General features: G+C 42.2%; 1 protein-coding gene across 1 annotated transcript; it reads left to right on the top strand.

Annotated features, from left to right (window-relative positions):
- The first annotated feature begins 453 nt into the window (after positions 1–453).
- Positions 454–19,685, top strand: nucks1a (nuclear casein kinase and cyclin-dependent kinase substrate 1a). The gene is made up of 8 exons (XM_047348350.1): positions 454–751; positions 10,027–10,076; positions 11,388–11,478; positions 11,889–11,935; positions 12,027–12,182; positions 12,398–12,547; positions 16,938–17,090; positions 17,313–19,685. Exons 1-8 carry the CDS (start codon positions 735–737, stop codon positions 17,573–17,575), a joined length of 927 nt encoding a protein of 308 aa, XP_047204306.1. The 5' UTR covers positions 454–734; the 3' UTR covers positions 17,576–19,685.
- The last annotated feature ends 844 nt before the right edge of the window (positions 19,686–20,529 follow it).

A 20,529-nucleotide genomic window follows, 5' to 3' on the forward strand; every position in this document is an offset into this window, starting at 1 on the left:
GATGTCTGGGTGTGAGCTGTAATGCAGACAGACCTGCTACCTGCACCTCTTGCTACTGCAGTCTGCAAGGTGAGACAGAAGAAAGGCTTTTATGATAGTGGTGCAGTCAAAGGTAATTACTAAAATGCAACCTAATCAATTATCATATGAACGTAACGTCTTTGCACTCTTGAACGTATAATTGCAGTTTTACTTTAGTCCTCGGGGACCCACACTGAATTGAATGTTTGCATCCAACCGGAGGGCCTCTTTTTGTTTTCTTAACAGTGACGTCTCAACCTATCCTGCTCACGGGGAGGGGAGGGGTGCATGGGCGGAAGATACCATGTAAAAATTTTCTGACGAGCAGCTGACTTGTCTAATAAAAGAGAGAGCCGTTGTTCAAATTAGCCAATGGCGGCCTACAAAATATGTGTTGCTGCTCTCAAGATCCGTAGGGGGCGGTGCTCGCCAGTGAGGGCCATCCCTTTAATGCCACTGGGTTTGGTTGCACACAAGCTGCAGTTTCAGTTTGTTTTATTCACCATTTTGAGTAGCTGAAGGAAAAAATAAGGATATTTGTGTTTAGATAGCCAAAGCTGGACGTTCTTTTATTTTTACGTGCTAGCTTGGACAGTGGAGTCGCGCAGCAGCCTCGCGCCTCTTGGTGTTGTGCAGAGCGGGAATCTTGTTTCTTTACCCCCTCCCTGTTCTTTTTCTTCTCCCCTCTCTAACTTCCACAGTATTCCTGCAAAATGTCAAGACCAGTGAGGTAGGTGTGCTCAGTGTGTCCTGTGCTCTCTGTATGTAAGTTGAACAACGCCACTCGTTGTTTGGCTTCACATAACATGCAACGCTCTCCACCATGTTGGCCTTAATGAGCCGCCAATGGATTCATTTGATGAAAAAATAATGGAGGTGTGTTACTGAGTGTTTTTCCTGTGTGCACGCTCTCTTTCTAACATGGATCCCAGCGGTGTGGTCTGTACGCACAATCCGCAGCTGCGTCGTGTCTGTCTGCTGCTTTTCAAGCGGATCCATGATGAATGTTGTTGATTCTTATGTAGGCCATGCGTAACATTCCTCTTTGTAATTCAACCAGCTCCGGTCGGTTATACCGGGCCTGGCAATATTTTTCCCTCCGTTAGCTGAGAATAAGAATATGGCTACCCATTCATCCAGGGGAGGTTCTAACACGCAGCCAGTAGCCCCCTCGTCATAGGAGGAGAAAAAAAACTCCCCGGAGTAGGTGGTGGTTGGCCTTAGTATCTGATCTTGTTAGCGCTCATGCTGGACATGTCGGTGCTGCACTCGCCATTATTGTCGCTTTCGCAGCTTTTTTGTTGATATATTACTAAAAAGCCTGGATATGGTGTGCGAAAATGTCGTCGTTTTGGTGGTTGAAAGGGGGAAAAAATGAGCGGGTATATTTTCAGCGCACTGCTGGCTGATGTCACGGGGAGGCGGAGATGTACAAAGAGTCACCACACCCCCTCCGCCCCCCAACTACCAGATCCCCGCTGTGATGGCAGGGCATGAGGTGTCCCTGCGCTCTTTAATCCAAATTAAAATGCCATCCAGCTTGATTAGAGACCAGTTTGTCCCAGCAGACTTTAGTCTTCAAGTCTCCTCTTTCTTCTGGACGCTACGTGAGGTTTTTTTTTATTTTTTTTTTATCTTAGCAGTACTTTGAACTTAGTTTTCTTTCTTGTTTTATTAAGCAACTGCAGTTTGTCATGATTAGAAATGCACTCACCCAGCTTTCTTTCTAAGGGCTACAAGACACACCAGTGTTTATTTTAATAGCACATTTGAATTTAGTTTCAGTCACAATGTAGAAATTTGTAGTCATTTTAGTTATATAATAGTTGATTGATTGTTACTATAGAAAAATATGAAGTCATATAAACACATGCTAGTGTCTTACATTTTTAAGGAAAATAATTTCTTTATATTTGCATAATATATTTCTTGTAGGAAAATTACATTGTTTTTTGCAATATACATCCACAGATTAACGTAGGTTCTTCGTTAAAATATATATTTTTTTGTCACCACTTTGAATCACTTTTTTTATTTCGTGTATTTTGACTGAAACATAAGATTTTTACACTAGCTAAAGTCCCTCAAAACCAGTGCACTAAGCAACAGTATTTGATGGAAAACTAAACAAATCTATTATGGGGATAGGAAGTAGCTGTAAACTTCCTTAATGTCACCACTGGGGGGCAGCGTAGCAGGAGGAAGAGAGCTTGACTGTTCCTAATTTAGCATGGTTATTCTGACTTCATTGACAAATGTCAAAACCCAATTTTAATTTGACCTAATTTTGAGGAATGCCAAATGTGGAACTCTGAAGTACGTAAATGCAGCACATGGGCAGTAAATGGTGAATATCACATGTAAAGAGAAAATCTTAGACAAGATCAATGCCATATACAGTGTGTGTAAAATAGAAAAGGCATCTTCTTACAAACGAGAAACAAGAGGTACTATATTAAACGTTTCGACCCAGAGTTAGAAAACACAACAAAAGCAGAGACCCATCAAACTAGTAATGTTAGATTCCCCCAAACTCAGAAAAGGCGAAGCTAAGTACAAAGTTAATTCCAGCTATTACAGTGAAGGATCTCTACCATCAAGAGTGAGTGACGTAACTTCCAACCTCAAACATAACCCCACCTCGCAGTCAGTTGATTGTTTCGTAAATTTGTACCCCATTTCAATTAAAAAAAAAAAAATTTTTATTTCACATCGATTTATATTTAAACATATATTTTACTTGTGCTTACTCATCATATAACATAGTTTGGATTTTGACTTTGCCAAAACCCACAGATTTTGGCTATCTTGTTCAAACATCAGTATTTTTGTCTAGTGAAGTAAGTGAGCTATTTTAAGCCCCAGATATGAGGGCAAGGGCTTTTCATTTGACATACTGTTGAATCCATGTTTGAAGCTCTTATTTTGAAAGACAGGAAACAAACATCTGCTTGGTCTGGCAGGCAACAGTCATTCATGAAAGCATTGAAGATGTCTCCACCACATTCAAATTGTTGGGCTGCATCTTTGGTGTTTGATGACATTTATTGTTATTGAGAACATTTGAGAGTTTTAGCTAACTTAGATAATGAGTGTTCTAATTCTAATAATTACCGTTTCAACAACAAGGTTTTAAGGTTTTATTGGAAAAACGTGGCTCTGTCTAGGCCTGTACGACATTAGAAAATCTTGCGATGGCAATAATTGTGAATATTGTGATGACAATATCAGTTGCGGTATCTGCCTATTTTGTTCTTTGCTCTCTTTCTCATTTGTGACCTTTAGCATTTTGGTCAATGTCATGAGTGTTTGGTGTGAGCATCTGCTGCTGTAAGACTCTGTCCAGCTGGCTAAATATTATATTAGCATGAAAATGCAAGTTCATTAAACTTGGAATATATTAGCCAATAGTTATTGCACTCCAATCAATGACAATATGAATATTGCACACACTGATATTCTGATGATGCAGTTGCTATACATTGTACAGACTTACTTATGTGTGGCATCTGCTGTTTTAGCATTGAAACAATGTAGCTGTAGTTCCTGCATGACTTTACCACCTATTCTTTATCTTCTAAAACTTTTTTATGCTCTATTAAATTCATTTTCTTAAGAGCATTACCCTAATATCAGTAGTAGGCGATGTCCTTTAATTTCCATTCCATAACTGTCCAATGAACTGGACATCTTTTTTGTAAACAAGACAAAGAAAAAGGAGCACGATTGTAATGTGCAGAAGCAGGTGGGGAGAGGGAGTGATTTATAAAACACGCAATGAGACCTATCTAAAAAAAGCATTTTCAAGGTAAAAGTTCTGTACTCTAATGTCCAGGATATCATTAAAATTTAGGGATTGCAAAAGTGCAACCCTGATTGTCGTGTTCAAAGAAAGTACTTAATTTATAAAGCCCGAAAATAAATTTGTGTATGTTTTATCTTTACGTGAATAACTGGCACCTCAAAAACAAAATTCACTTGTCTTACCAAAGCAGACAAAGGAGCCAGCATTAACCTGCTACTACCAGAAACTCAACATCGAGCAAAGATCCTGACCAATGCAAAATCTGAGGCACAATTTTCTTGATCTGCTTCTTGTTTTTGAGGCAGTTCGAGAATACATTATTATAACTATCCAAAAGTTTCAACTGTATTGCCTTGAAACCATCAAAAGTCACATGAAGATTGTGTTTCTGTTGGGTAAATGTCCTGTAAACTTTTCTTCTGGTGCCATTTTTGCTGTGAAATAATATGATTTCTGAAATGGGGATTCCTGATGTTTAGGAAAATGACTACAGTGTGTGATTAAATATGGAGAACATTCTGCTCTGATGCACAGGTTCCTTTATTCATGTTACTTGTTTGCTTAAGTCAACATTTTTACTGTCTTTGACAGACTTTTTAAATGACAAAACCCAAGTCTTTAAACAACAATAAACTGTTGCGTTTTAAAACTTTTGCAACTTTAACACAGCAGCAGTCGGAGAAGAAAAGCAAAGGGATGTATTGCGAAGTAGACCAGTAAAACATTGACATACGATGGCAATAACGGTACTAATGTGACTTAGGCATCAGTAGACAGTTGAGTGGGCAGAAAGATATGAATTTGCCATTGGGAAGACTTTTACATAAGTCGCCAGAATGACCAGAGCTACAGTAGTCAGAACGATCTTTACTTTAGTAATGGTTTGCTGTAAATTTCATTTTAAAGCATGAAAAACACTTAAATTGTCAAGGAAACACACTAATTATAAAGTATTAACAGGTTTAACATAAGTTCCATTTTATGTGTTAAATTTCCTGATTCAGTGTTTTCTGAATAAGAGGAAATCATAGGACCATAGTTAATTATTGTAATCTTCTCTTTAATATGCAAGTATTAGGCTTCTTAACTGAGACCTGAGTCTGAATTCCATACCTTAACATGTAAATGTGAGCTGGTATGATGATAAAAATCCTTGAAATTCTATGTTCATGCACAACTTTAAAAGGCAGCACCAAAAGAAAGAGTATGAAGGGTTGCAGCTATCAGTCTGCTTTTTGAAGATATTATAAGACAACCTGATGAGTTTGTGGCAATATTTGGTGAGTTTAATCATGCCTCACTCTATATTACACTTCCAACGTTTTAACAATTTGTCAGTGGCTCTGCCAGAGGAAACAAAATGTTGGGTTTGTTTTATCCAAAGCAAGAGAGGTTCCAGAACGCGAACTCTGGTTCAACTCGGGCATCTCAGAATACTTGGTTTTTCTGTGCGAACCACAGCAGAACATGCAGGGTAGTAAGCAGGGTCACTGATGATGGCGAGTAAATGGCTATGGCTCCTTCAATGGTGGGGGCGAAACATCAACGATATGTTTTACATTGACTATGGCCTCCCCATACTTTGAGTACAAACTTGGTCCTCAAATCATTAGCACATGTTCATTAGCACAGCTGAAGCACACCGGCAATCTTGACCTTCAAAGCTGGTACGTGTTGTTTGGGGGAGGGGTGTGAGCAGTGCATACAGAAGCATGACTGACACTGCTAAGACATTTCTCATGGTTATGATTGGTTGTTTCTGACGGGGAGCGGTGCATTTCTGCAAATGGCAGCAGGACCACTGGAAGGAACTAGAGGAGCTTTTTTTTTTTTGTTGTCCCATATTCTACTGTCTGGACATAGTGAAAATTTTAACAAATATGTAAAAAATAAAATTTTACAAAATTTACCTACTACAGATTTAATGTTGGCCTGTTAAGCTCCATTTAATAGGAATATGATAAATCTACTACTACTTCTAATAATAATAATAGACTGGTGACCTGTGAAGACTACCCAGCCTTTTGCCCAATGACTGTTGTAGATGGGTACCAGCCCACCATGCATCCCGGAACATTTTATTTTATTGTGTTGTGCACAGCTTATAAATAGTCTTAACATAGTTGGTCATGCAGCAAGTTAACACGGAGCCAGACAGAGTAGCTACACGTGTTTACACACTGATATGAGCTGCTCTGTGTGAGTGTGCAGACACCACCAGCCTAGCATCAGGAGAGCTTGTCTGTATACTCGTATACATAATGCGAAGCAGACCACATCTCTCCTGTGTAGTGAAGCAGCCATTGCAAGCTTCGCCAGAGACACACCGGAATATACAGACTCTAGTGCATTCTCCGTGTGCTGCCTGCTCACACACTCACTGACAGTGGAGAGACTTGATGTTTAAAAGCTGATTTAACTGGATTGCTGTTGATGCTGACAGTAGACTTCATAAATGCAGGTTGCAGTTTTAATGAGAAGGTGAATGTTTCAATTACTGATACTCTTTGCTAAATAGGTGAACTGAGCTCAGATCTGATCTATGTGAGTCAATGTCATTGCTTCTGTGATCTTCTCCCTATGTCTTGTATCTTGCAAAATGAGCTGTTTGCTAATTACGAAAATTGTTACAACAGAAAAAAATATGATACTGAGAAGACTGTTGAATGTGTATGAAAAGATGTAAAAAGTAACAGATTTCCTATGGTTGCTCAATTTGTTTGACCATAAGAGGGGACCCTTTAAAAAAAAATTGGTATCTACCCTCAGTGACCCCTTTGCTAGATTAACATAATAACAAAAGTAAAAGGTAGCTACTGCTTCATTCAGCTTGCTTCAGCCTACAACAGGATGGTTTACATGTGAAAGAAAATGACAAAATTCAACATTCACTGGTCCTAAACAAGTTAGTGAAAACAATTATTTATGCAAAACAAAATCACCAGAATCAGTATAAAATATTGGCAATCGTCCGTCTTGACATTCAGATGTTAGGGTCAGAATTTGGCATCAACAACATGAAAGCATGGATCCATCCTGCCTTGTATCAATGGTTCAGGCTGGTGGTGGTGGTGTAATGGTGTGGGGGATATTTTCTTGGCACACTTTGGGCCCCTTAGTACCAATTGAGCATCATGTCAACACCACAGCCTACCTGAGTATTGTTGCTGACCATGTCCATCCCTTTATGACCACAGTGTACCAATCTTCTGATGGTTACGTCCAGCAGGATAACGCACCATGTCATAAAGCACGAATCATCTCAGACTGGTTTCTTGAACATGACAATGAGTTCACTGGACTCATATGGCCTCCACAGTCACCAGATCTCAATCCAATAGAGCATCTTTGGGATGTGGTGGAACAGGAGATTCTCATCATGGATGCAGCCGACAAATCTGCAGCATCTGTGTGATGCTATCATGTCAATATGGACCAAACTCTCTGAGGAATGTTTCCAGTACCTTGTTGAATCTATGCCACCAAGGATTAGGGCAGTTCTGAAGGCGAAAGGGTTTCAAACCCGGTACTAGCAAGGTGTACCTAATAAAGTGGCCGGTGAGTGTATGTCTGAAACCATAGGCTGTTGCAAAGTCTTTGAACTGTTGGTTAGAGAACTGAGGTCCATTGTCGCTGTAGAAAAGCTCTGGAATCCCATGTCTAGAAAAGATGGACTTTAGATGCATTATAACATCTTCTGATCTTGTGGAAGTCAGTTTGGCTATTTCCACAAATTTGGAGTAGTACACCAGAAGTATATAGATGCTGCTGAAAGTTAAAAAAATCCACTCGACTTTTTGTTTCTTGTATTTTGCTGTCACAGCATCCATTTCCATTTTATTTTCCCTTCTGATGTCCGTTTTTTTTGTTTTAATGACCTCTGACTGCCGGACCTGATTAACCACTTTCTCCAGCGTTAAATCCTTGTCCATTTGAAGTCTCTGAACTGCAGTTTTTAGCCAAAGCTTAAAGCGCAGTGACAAAAGAGTCAACATTGTCATTAGCTAGCTGTATTCTTTAGTCATGTTTACATCCACAAAATTTCACAATATGATTAAAATGTATTTGGATTAAAAAACTAAAAATAATCGGATTGTAGCATTGATATGGACATAAGTAATTGGAATAAAACGTCCAATCGGACTAAAAATGTGTCATGTGAACTTGCGGATCGAAGTATTTTGTTAGCATCTATCTAGAGTGACTAACCACGCAAGGCGGAAATACGTCACGTTGGCATGGGGCGCACATGCGTCAGGTCAGTTAGCCTTATTGAGAATAACTTTGGTTTACATGCATGCCGATCGGATTGTCAATCTGCATAAACCACCCCTCTCAATCGGATTACAATTTCATTCCTATCCTGCCGAATCCGATCAGAATATTCTGTCCGACAGGTTTAAGTTACACATTTTTAGTCCGATCGTCCGTTTATTCCGATTTTACTCTTTCGTAAAAAATGTTTTTCCTGGGCACAATCTATGTATCTGAAGTCTCTCTTACTGCTTGCTGTCTTTGCATGTCAGATAAAGCTTGACCTTGTAGAAGATCATCTGGTTCATCCCCCATGCAGTAGATGAGTGTGTTTACCTGATTAGTAACTGAGCTAAGGTGTAGGTTGGTAGCAAGTCTGAACCTTTCAAATCTCCTTATCCTCTTTTCCCCTTGCTGTGGCTTGGAGAGATCAAACTGCTCGGGAGGCTGGATGGTGAATGTGGCGTTCGGGGGTGGATTGGCATTCGTATTGTAGCTGCTGTTGGCTTGGTACCGTAGCAGTGACTTGTGAGGCATTGTACCTGCTACGCTAGGTCCCGATTCTTTGTTCTTTGGTCTGGAGAAAATTCTCCCAGAACTGCTTACTGTCACTCATCAACAATTAAGCTCTTACTGCCGCTCCGCGTCTGACACCATGTTGTGTTTGGAGGCATAAGGATGCAAACGACACGTTGTAGAAAAACTCAACTACGTCTTTATTCACCAACAATCCTGCAAGCCCACTTTAAAATATTAGCTGGCGATTCCCAGTCGACCTTCCTGTTTTGCCTTTCACAATAAAACAGGCTACATTAACGAGTTTACACCACAGGGGTTGATGCCTTGCATCATTATTAATAAACCAGCTGCTGATTTTTTTGCTGTTCTGTTCTGCTCTTGCTTTTCTGGACTGTTACAGTTTCTTAACCTTTGTCGTCGCTACTCACAGCAGCAGGCTTGTGGTCGCAGAGCTGTGTCCAGAGTAGCGTGTCCCCTCCGCCACTGGTGCGCACACAATGGCCTAGACCAGCTAGATGATATGTCATGGCTTCTGTTTGTGATTGGTTCCAAATCAGACCTTAGATAATCCTATATGGAATCCTCTATTTTCAAATATTTTCTTTATTTTGATTTTTGACAACCCAAATCTGTTGCCATATGTACAGAAGATTTTCTCTCTCCGTCATCTGTCATTCTGTCTATGCCTCCTTCAGACCACAGTGACAGAAGACTTATGTGCGTTCTAGTTAGCACCTGCATTTCAAACGTGCTAAATCTAAATGCAGAAACAGCACTGTAATCTGTTTCAGGTTTGATAAATCGCATTGCGGGTGGTAAAGGATTGATTACATTTGCATATCCCCCTCCCATAAATTTGCACTATTGGATCATTATCATGTGTTTTACATATTCATGAAGGCCAACAAAAAAGTTCTGAAAAGTTTGCGTCCGCTGTTCTGCTGATTTTACACACTCAATCCGATTAGCACCTGGTTTATAGAGTAGCTTTGCGGACCCAAACAGGTTTGCCTGTGGTTTTATACATGCAAACCTTTTGAAGATCTGGCCCTAGGTGTCCAGTGTGTTGCTTTATGTTTAGCAGGTGATCTAAAGGAAGATGTTAGGAAAAGATGATGTGGATTGCAGGTGGGACATTTTTCTAAATTATATCTAATCTAAGGCTAGATCCATACTCATAAACACAATAGTCCTGGAAACCACAGGAGGTCTAATGTCCAGGTCAGCACCCTCTGTCTGGCCACTGTTGGTCGTTTTTCACAATGCACACATTCACACAGATTCTTTGTTGCTTCCAGCATAATCATTGGAGGTGAAACACAATCGCTTTAACAGTCTCCTTCACTCCAGTTTTTATAATCTAGTATCAGGCGAGGCTTGTAAAGGTACTCTGTAATCTGATCAAATGTGTGTATTTATCTCCACAGGAACAGGAAAGTGGTGAACTATTCACAATTCAACGAGTCTGACGATGCAGGTAAGCAACACTTTAGGTGTGTTTCAGTGTGAATGAAAGTGAATTTATCTGAGAGAGCTGCTAAAATCTCTGCAGACCCCACACACCCTGCACATAAACTGTTCAGAGTTTTACCTTCAGGTGGCGCTACAGAGCACTGTTCACTAAAACCAGCCGCTACAGAGACAGTTTCTTCCTCCAGGCTGTTTCTCTGATGAACATTTAATAGAGTAGAGAACAACAGCATACAGATGTTGCAAATGCACCTTCTTATTATATATGTGTATATTGTACATTATAAATTTGTATAGATGCAATTTAAGTTCTGCCACATTTAAACTGAAAAAAAGTGGTAGCTGTTAATTTATTCTATCAAACAAAATAATTTTCTCCCACTAAATAGGAGCAGCAAGCCGTTTTCATGACTCTGTTGTTTAGTGGTGGAGTGCCTGTTTGTATTTGATGGTACTGGGTGATCTAGTGGTCAGCTTTAAGTGGGGTGAACATTTGTGGTTGGAGACGAAACCTTTTCTGCCAGTACATTGCGGCCCCTTTTTTTTTCTACTTTGAAATATCCCACCAGCTCTTGGTTTGGTTGCTGCTTGTGCACATTCTAAAGTCTCTCAGTTAATAATCCAGATGATTTAGGTTGTATTCAACTTAGTTCATCTTTGTTTTAGCTTAGACATGCAGGGCTGCTTCTGTTGGAGCTGAGAGTTGTAGACACAGCCTGGTACTTCTGGTCAGATGTTTATCACTCAGCAGCATTAGTGGGTAACTTTTACTGGACAACACAGTTTCCGGTTTTTCTTAATGTCTGACCTCCAACTCCAGTATTTAGTTTTCTAAGGACTATAACCCATCCACACTAAGCCACATTTGGAATCATGAATGATTTGATTAACTAGGATGAAAACCCCACGGCACTGTTGGTACAATCTTATTTTGGTGATACACAGTACTGTTTTTTTTTTTTTCTTTTTAAGGACAGCACACCATGCTAACTCAATTTACTAAACTTTTATTTGACAAATTAATAAAAGACTATAAAGCAGTTTGCCACTACAATTAATTTTGCAGCACTGGGGATTGTTGGAATCAGGACAACACTCATATGTAAGACCTGCAAACTGATTGAATAAATTTGTTTTTCATTAGTGTAACAGTAGATATGTATAATTACAGTTAATATAAAAAAAGTTTAAAAAAAAAAAGGTTTCAGAGGTGAATCTCAGGTCTGAAAAACATGTTTGTTAAATGTTAGAACTGTCTTATTGCTTGAAGGTGGAGGCAGAGAGTAAGAAGATGTTCCTCTTTTCTCTTTGCCTGTAGATGAGGAGTACAGTGAGGACAAGCCTAAGAAGGTGCGCCCAGCCCCTCGTGAGCCGAAGCACAAGCGCTCAAAGAACTCGCAGGATGACAGGTTAGGACTCGGTGCACCCTGGTGGGAGCATCTAATTCTGCTGTGAGCCCTGTGCCTTTTCACAGCATGTTTCTGAATATTGTGATGCTAACTCAGCCATGTTGAGTCTTCAAACAGCAAAGGTCCATGTGCTCTAATATTTCATACGGAGCAGATAAAGGCCACCAGATCCTACAGCAACTTCTGGATTGCACCACAGACGGGCCAGGATGTTGCTTAGTACTTAGAGCTAGACAGCAGTTTAGAGGGTAGAGGTCTAAACAAAGACACAGAAGAGGTACCGTAGTTCAACAAGGGGAGAAGAAGAGGAGACAACCAAGTCTGCTTTACCTTTATTTCTGATGAACACCAGGCCAACCTTCCTCGTGGAATTAAACACAATGTCTTGTTTCTTCTACTATTTTCCTTAGTGAGGACTCTGATGAAAAGCTCACCAAATCCAAAAATGATTCAGCGGGTAAGTTGTTGTGTTTTATATGAGACACAAACTCTGGAATTCTGGAGTGATCCACACACGCTCTCTGACTTCCCTGTGTGTCGTGATGCAGAGGACTTTGGCAGTGAGGAGGAAGACAATGACTTTGGAGAAGAGGAGGAGGATGAAGATGGAGGCAGTGACTATGAAGAAGAGAGAGGGAAGAAGGCAAAGAAAACCAAGGTGGAGAAGACCAGCAAGAGGGGCCCAAAGAGAAAACGGGCTGCAGGTACTTTTTAGTTTGGTTTTTAGGGGCTTTTTGATGTGCATTTCTTTCCCATCTGATGTTTATTCCCAGAGTTTTATGTCTGCCTTTTTCTGTCAGCTTGTAAACGATCTTATCTTGAAACTATGTTACCAGAATTTACTCTCATACTCTAAAATAAACCTTGGTGAAACTATTTATCGTAACACAGGCAGTTAATCCCCTTGTTCTGTGTACAGATGACAGCGATGATGACAAGGAAGTGAGTCGAAAGCGTACGGTGAGGCAGGCTGCGTCCAAGGCTGTTTCAAAACAGAGAGAGATCCTGTTGGGAGATGGAGGGAGTGAGGATGAGGAGCACGAAGACCAGGAGGAGCCCTACATGGATCGTACGTACAACCAAAGCAGCTCAACAACTATTAGGCCAGCAGTAAAAGGAAACTTAAAAATCCTGAATATGCCACCCAGAGCGTCCAGTTCAACACAGGTTTACTTTGCTGGTTTTAGTCCTTGCCTTCTAAATGGTGAACAATTGAGGAGAATCGGGAACCGTCCAACAGTGACCCTAAACGGCTCCACCTCGTTTTTAAGCTTTTCTTTTCAATGCTAGCTTTATTTTGAAGGCCCATTACAGTCACTTTGTCCTGGTTAAGTTCTATTCATTTGGAGAATACCTTCACAATATAACCTATAAAATATTGAGACTTTTAATTTGAAGAGTATATGTATATTTTATTTTGAAAGTCCAAATTACTAACCCTGCTGATGTAGTTTTGGCCCATCAGGTATTAGGAACCGACTATTAAATGTAACCAAACATCCAACTGAGTCTCTTCAAATTCAAGTTTATCATCCGCCTTGTTCCTCAATCCCATGATGCTCTAGGTGAACGCTGTTAGTGACTTCCTGGCTGGCATTTTTCCATGTAGCAGAGCAAATATGGATGAAATCAGAATCAGAATCAGAAAAGCTTTATTGCCAAGTACATTTTTGGACATACAAGGAATTTGTTTTGGCGTAGTCGGTGCAATACAATACAAATTAAACAGTATAAACACATCTACAATATAATATAAATATATTTGCACAGTTTTAAGTGAGTGAGAGTAAATATAGAGCAGTATAAGATGCAAGAGCAATACAACAGTGCAGGTGATCATTGTGCAAGTAAAGCAGGAGTCCAAGCTGAGCGTTAATGTAACGCATAGAGTTACAGGTTACAGGTGTCCTGTCAGTAAAAACAGGGACAGTGTCAGGGTGGTTTCCGGGCTTTGTTAACCAGGCTGGTGGCAGATGGGAAAAAACTGTTCTTGTGGCGTGAGGTTTTGGTCCGGATGGACCGCAGCCTCCTGCCAGAGGGGAGAGTCTCAAAGAGTCTGTGACCGGGGTGGGAGGGATCAGCCAGAATCTTCCCGGCCCGCTTCAGGGTCCTGGAGGTGTACAGTTCCTGGAGTGACAGTAGACTGCAGCCAATCACCTTCTCAGCAGACCGAATGACACGCTGCAGCCTGCCCTTATCCTTGGCTGTAGCAACGGCGTACCAGATGGTGATGGAGGAGGTGAGGATGGACTCAATGATGGCTGTGTAGAAGTGCACCATCATGGTCTTTGGCAGGTTGAATTTCTTCAGCTGCCGCAGGAAGAACATCCTCTGCTGGGCTTTCTTGATGAGGGAGCTGATGTTTGGCTCCCACTTGAGATCCTGGGAGATGATGGTTCCCAGGAAGCGGAAAGATTCCACAGTGTCAATTGTGGAGTCACAGAGGGTGATGGGGGCAGGTGGGGCTGGGTTCTGCCTGAAGTTCACAACCATCTCCACTGTCTTTAGAGCATTGAGCTCAAGGTTGTTCTGGCTGCACCAGTCCAACAGATGGTCCACCTCCCATCTGTACGCAGACTCATCACCATCAGAGATGAGTCCGATCAGGGTGGTGTCGTCCGCAAACTTCAGAAGCTTGACAGACTGGTGACTGGAGGTGCAGCTGTTGGTGTACAGGGAGAAGAGCAGAGGAGAGAGAACACAGCCTTGGGGGGAACCGGTGCTGATGGTCAGGGAGTCAGAGACGTGCTTCCCCAGCCTCACGCGCTGCTTCCTGTCAGACAGGAAGTCAGTGATCCACCTGCAGGTGGAGTCGGGCACACTCAGCTGGGAGAGCTTCTCCTGTAGCAGAACTGGGACGATGGTGTTGAAGGCAGAGCTGAAATCCACAAACAGGATCCTGGCATAGGTTCCTGTGGAGTCCAGGTGCCGGAGGATGAAGTGAAGGGCTAGGTTGACTGCATCATCTACAGACCTGTTGGCTCTGTAGGCAAACTGCAGGGGGTCCAGGAGGGGGTCGGTGATGTCTTTTAGGTGTGAGAGCACAAGGCGCTCAAAGGACTTCATCACCACAGAGGTCAGGGCGACGGGTCTGAAGTCATTAAGCCCTGTGGTCCTTGGCTTCTTGGGAACAGGGACGATGGTGGAGGACTTGAAGCAGGCTGGCACATGACATGTCTCCAGTGAGGTGTTAAAAATGTCTGTGAAGACTGGAGACAGCTGATCAGCGCAGTGCTTCAGGCTGGCTGGTGAGACAGAATCCGGACCAGCAGCTTTCCGGGGGTTTTGTCTCCTGAAGAGTTTGTTGACGTCCCTCTCCTGGATGGAAAGAGCCGTCCTCGGCGTGGGTAGGGGGCTGGTGGGGGGGAACTTCAGGGTGGGGGTTGGAGGTGCCAAGGCCCCTCTTGAGGTTGGGCAGGTGGGGGTGGTGGATTGTGGCTGCAGCTGTTGGGGGGAGTCGTGGGAGATGGTTGCAGGACTGTCCCTTTGTCTTTCAAAGCGGCAGTAGAACTCGTTCAGGTCGTTGGCGAGGCGTCGGTCGTTGATGGAGTGGGGGGCTTTCGGCTTGTAGTTGGTGATTTGCTTGAGCCCTTTCCAGACAGACGCAGAGTCGTTGGCTGAGAACTGGTTTTGGAGCTTCTCAGAGTACAGTCGTTTGGTCTCTTTCACTGCCTTGCCAAACTTGTACTTAGCCTCTCTGTATATGTCTTTGTCTCCACTCCTGAAGGCCTCTTCCTTATCCAGTCTTAACCTTCTGAGTTTAGCAGTGAACCAGGGTTTGTCGTTGTTGTAACTCACCCTGGTGCATGATGGTACACAGCTGTCCTCACAGAAGCTGATGTAGGAAGTCACAGCCTCTGTGTACTCGTCCAGACTGTTGGTAGCAGTCCTGAACACATCCCAGTCTGTACAGCCTAAACACACCTGGAGATTCTCCACAGCCTCACTGCTCCACTTCCTTGTCGTCCTCACAACAGGTTTGCAGAACTTTAGTTTCTGCCTGTATGCAGGAATCAGGTGGACCATGATGTGGTCGGATTGGCCCAGTGCAGCACGTGGGACGGCGTGATAAGCGTCTCTGATGGTGGTGTAACAGTGATCCAGAATGTTGTCCTCTCTGGTCGGACATTTTATAAACTGTCTGTATTTGGGAAGTTCGTGGGTCAGATTACCTTTGTTAAAGTCACCAGCGACGATTACTAAGGAGTCCGGGTTGGTCCGCTCCACACTCAGTATCTGGTCGGCGAGCATGCGCTGTGCGACCTGCACGTTAGCTTGCGGCGGGATGTAAACACCGACCAGGATGAACGAAGCGAACTCACGGGGGGAATAGAAAGGCTTACAGTTTATGATGAAGGCTTCCAGGTCTGGAGAACAGTGCTGCTGAATCACTGTCACGTCGTTGCACCAACCACTGTTGAGGTAAAAACAGATTCCTCCACCTTTCGCTTTGCCGGAGAGTTCCGTGTCTCTGTCCACTCTGTAGAGCTGGAATCCTGCCAGCTGCAGCGCAGAGTCCGGTATTAATCCACACAGCCACGTCTCCGTGAAGCACAAAACTGCCGATGAATAAAAGTCCCTGTTTTTCCCCAACAGCAGTTGTAGTTCCTCCATTTTGTTGGGAAGTGAGCGCACGTTAGAGAGAAATATTCCAGGTAACGGTGTTCGTAGTCCACGCTGGCGAAGACGTACCAGCACCCCACCCCGTTTCCCTCTCTTCCGGCGTTTCACCGCGTGAACAAAGGTGAGCGCACCTTTGACCAGAAGTTCCAAAAATTCCAGAGCAGTAGGTAGAAATGTTGGAAATAACTCCTCTGGTGTAGTAGCCCTGATGTTCATGAGTTCTTCTCTGGTGAGAGAGCTCCGGGTACCATCACAGAAGACCGTTTTAAAGCAAAAAACAAGACAAAACAATGCGCACCAACACGCCGAGGCGACCATCTGCGGCGCCATCTTGTCATACAGGAACATCAACCTTTCCATTTTAAGCAGGATGATGATATTATCATATCAGTCCTTTCATCTTTCAAAGGTTGGAAAGGTGATCTGTAGAGATGATGAGAAAACGGCAGCTCTTTATCTGTCTTGCTAACTCCACTGATATAAAAAAAGAACATTTGAGCTGCCTTTTTCTTCTTTTTTTTATTGTTTAATTGTTGTCATTAGTTTGTTTATTTGACCAGGTTGAGGGTGTGGTCAGGGTTGGAGAGACCAGGAGGTCATGTTCTTATGGTCTGTTGTAGCCCAGGTCCAGATGGACTAAGGATTTTCCTTCTCAGTGGGCTTTATGTGACGACTGAAAAGAACCCACCTGCAGGACTTTAAACTTAGATTCATCAGCCACAGATTGTCCTACATGATAATCATAATGAATAAAAAGTGAACAAAAACTGCAAATGTGAAACTTTCTACATTATCATGTTTTACGTAAAATGTTTATTTTCTCTGTTTATACACAGCTGACGAGTCTGGCAGCGATGAAGACTTCATGGTGGAGGATGATGATGACAGCGACTATGGCCGCTCCAAGAAGAAAGGAAAGAAGATCATCCGACGGGGACGGCCGGACAAGAAAGAGAAGAAGAGCCCCAAACCCCGACTAAAGGCCACAGGTAGCTAGAAAAAACTGGTCTTCTGGTTTATGGTCAGAACTTTTCTTCATCTTTAACTCAGTTTGTAGAACAGTTATTGTGACAACAGTTCGCATCATTTTATTGCGACCTTGCTGACATTAGATGCTTTACGTTCTAAAGCTTTAGGGGTTCTTTCTGGGACTCTTACTGCAGCCCCTGCTTGTGACCTGTTGTTCTGAGGGATGTTCTTCTTTCCTGCAGTCACCCCCAGCCCGATGAAAGGAAAGGGCAAGGGACGCCCCAGCACCAAGACCGTGGAGAAGAGCTCACCCAAAGAGGAAGAGGAGGAAGAAGAGCCAGAAAGTCCTCTGGATGACGAAGAGGACGAGGCACCTGAGAAGAAGGAGGAGACTTCCCCCGCCCCCAAGACAACGAAGGAATCTGCAGGAGGAGAGGAGGAAGAGGAGGAAGATGACGAGGAAGAGAATGGCTCAGAAGAGGAGGCGCCCTCTGGAGAAGACTAGAAGATGGTACCTGTTTGAAGCCCATCCTCCACATCTTTCTCTGTCTCTTATTGATATGTTTATCTTTTGTTGCTCTGTATTTAGGTTGGTTTTTTTTTTTTTTTCTATCGTTATCTTTTCTCCTGGTGGCCTGGCTCAATGGTTTGGAGACTTTATGCTTTGTGCCCTTACTTCCTGTTTGAACCAGCACCACAATGTTTTCAGCATCCACCCCTTCTGTACAACAGCGTCCCAGGATTCTCAGCGTTAATGAGCATCCGTTCTACGTCAGAGCAGAGCAGTGACATGATTACTAGCATCCTTGGATAACCTTTTACTGTTTCTTTTTCCCGGTACAGGCGCTGTGCTTCATGCACATGAACACGCCCGAGGTTTACATCCTTAGTTTCTTCTCTGCTTCGTGCTGTTAGCATTGCAGAGTGTTGAAATGACCCTTGTTTTATTTAAGGCAGCCTTCAGATACTGCTGCACATGGTTTCCTGAGGTATTCCATATGTAGTTAAAGGTGTCCCCTCATGCTCCACAGCTTTCAGAGCAGCACGCTTGTGATTCTTTTTATTCTGTTTTAACATCCATGTTAAAATCTGTCCACCTGTTTGGCACCTCCTTTGTTATTTCACCTTCATGTGCTCATCAGCTACTTCTTCTCTTTCTTCTCTTACATGCAGCTGTTTTTTAACGCAGTTTCAAACAGCGCCCCCTGTGTGGCTGCAGCATCCTAACATCCAAGCCCTTGTGCCAGGCGCCTCCACATCCTATTTTGTTTTCAGAAATGCAACAAGAGGTGTTTTTTCTTTTGAGAGTTTAAAACAAGAATGTTTTTTTTTTTTCTCCTGTTGGTTCATTGTTCTAATTCTCTATTCAGATTTTTTTGTAATGTTTGTTTTTTAAGAAAAAGAAATAAAATGTATCTTGATTTTAAAGAAAAACCGTTGACCCTATCTAATCTGTTCTGTGTGATGGTTGGAGCAACCATCCCTTACTGCACTCCTTCCTCCCCCCATCAGCTTAGTGGTTACTGTTGGTATCCAGTCAGTTTATGTTCAATTCTTTACGTTGCCCACATTAGTATTTCCCATGTGAATACATTCGTAATCCCAAAATTCTGGGGCTCTACGTAGACTAAAGCTGGGCAGCTTGGTGTTCGGGTTCATTTGTCTGTCAACGCCTTAATTTTCAATCGGTTTGGTTTCACTAGTGGCTCTGATATCATCCCTGAAGGCCTGAGAATGTAACAAGTCCTCATGTTTTAAGCCTCTGCTACAAGCAGCAAGCTCGGCTTGAAACAAGTCACCAATTTGTCCACTCAGCAGAACATCCAAAGCCATAGACGATCTCAGTACTTGTGATTTGTAGATCAGGTGCAGCACTTGTGAGATTATCCTTTTTAGCGATACGCAGTGTTTGATGTCAAAGCAAATAAATAAATAAACGCAAGAACTTGCTGTTGCAACTTTGGGACACTGTTTTTCATTTGGAATGTCCTAAGGCTGCGATAGAAAGATGTCCTGGGTTCTTGCAGGAATCTGGAACCTTTGTTCAGAAGCACATTAGATTGTTTTCTACCTGCCTGAGACAGCAGGTCAGTGTTTTTCTATGTTCAGGTCCTGAATTGGCACCAAATCCTTACAGTCCAGTCATTTTAACACTGTTGGATGTTTAAAAACCAGGATAAGGTTTGTTCCAAGCTGATGCTCAGAGCTCTGCAGAGTTCGCAACACTGAGGGCTTAAAACCAAGCTCCTCCATTCTCCCACAGGAGGCACATGGCATAAGGCTGTGGTTCTGTTTCTCTCTCATCCACTCTTCAACTTTGATCTGTTTTTTTTTTCTTTTTCTGATCTACGTTGAGTTGTTCTGGCAATGTTAATGTAAGCCAATCTGTGATTCCTACAGAGACCAGGCAGTGAAGCTTTTGTCAGTCTTGTGGAAAAAGGAACACTGAACTCTTCAATCTTTTTGCATGTTGTGGAAAAAGTGCGAAGCGATGATGTTGAATAATGCTGGCAGTAGCAACCATGTGGTCTAAAGGAAAAGTATTAACAACAATGTTGAATAATGTTTTGGTTTCCCAGCTTCTAATAAAGGCAACCTACTTTTTATACAGATTACCTGCTTGTCTCATGACCTTGAGCTCTGAATGAATGTAACCGTGCAGATGATGGTGTCTGAGATGTTTGAATGAGCATCAGCCCTCATGATATAATTACTATATCAACATAGGTGTTATGTTAGCAATCATTTACTAAGATTTAATCACTTAAAGACATAAGATGTATACATTTAATAGCATAAAATAGTATTATCTAACAATTTTGTTAAAAGAATGTTTAAAAATCATGATTAATATAAAGAGTCAAGGACTTCTGAGCTTAAATTCATCAAATTGAAAATGCAAGCTTGTCCAAGCCCTTAAATGGTGGAAAGTTACATTGAACTTTTTTAACAATTTTTACATTACAGCCTTAAAACCTAGTGTATTTTATGTGATAGACCAACATAAAGCAGTACACTACAAACTGCTTTCTAATTATTTTTTTTTTACAAATAATCTGAAAAAGTATCTGTGTTTGTATTTATCCCCCTTGGTCAATGCTTTAAAGAACCACCATTGCCCGATTTACAACAGCAAGCCTGTTGGGGTATGGTTAGAATGGAAATATTTGTCCATTCTTTGCAAAACAGCCCAAGTTCAGTCAATTAGAACAAAAGTAGCAATCATTTTCCACAAATTTGAATTGGGTTTAGCTCCGGAGTTTGACTTGTTCCTTTTAACACATTGAGTTGTTTAAAGACAAACCTTTTCATTATAGCTCTGGTTGTATATTTGGGGTCATTGTCCTGCTCCAAGGTGAACCTCCACTCCAGTGCAGTCTCAAGGCTTTCGCAGACTCCAACAGTTTTTTTTTTCCAGGATTGTTCTGGATTTAGCTCCATCTATCATCCCATTAACTC

This window comes from Girardinichthys multiradiatus, chromosome 20 (assembly GCF_021462225.1).
Source record: "Girardinichthys multiradiatus isolate DD_20200921_A chromosome 20, DD_fGirMul_XY1, whole genome shotgun sequence".
NCBI classification, from domain to species: Eukaryota; Metazoa; Chordata; class Actinopteri; order Cyprinodontiformes; family Goodeidae; genus Girardinichthys; species Girardinichthys multiradiatus.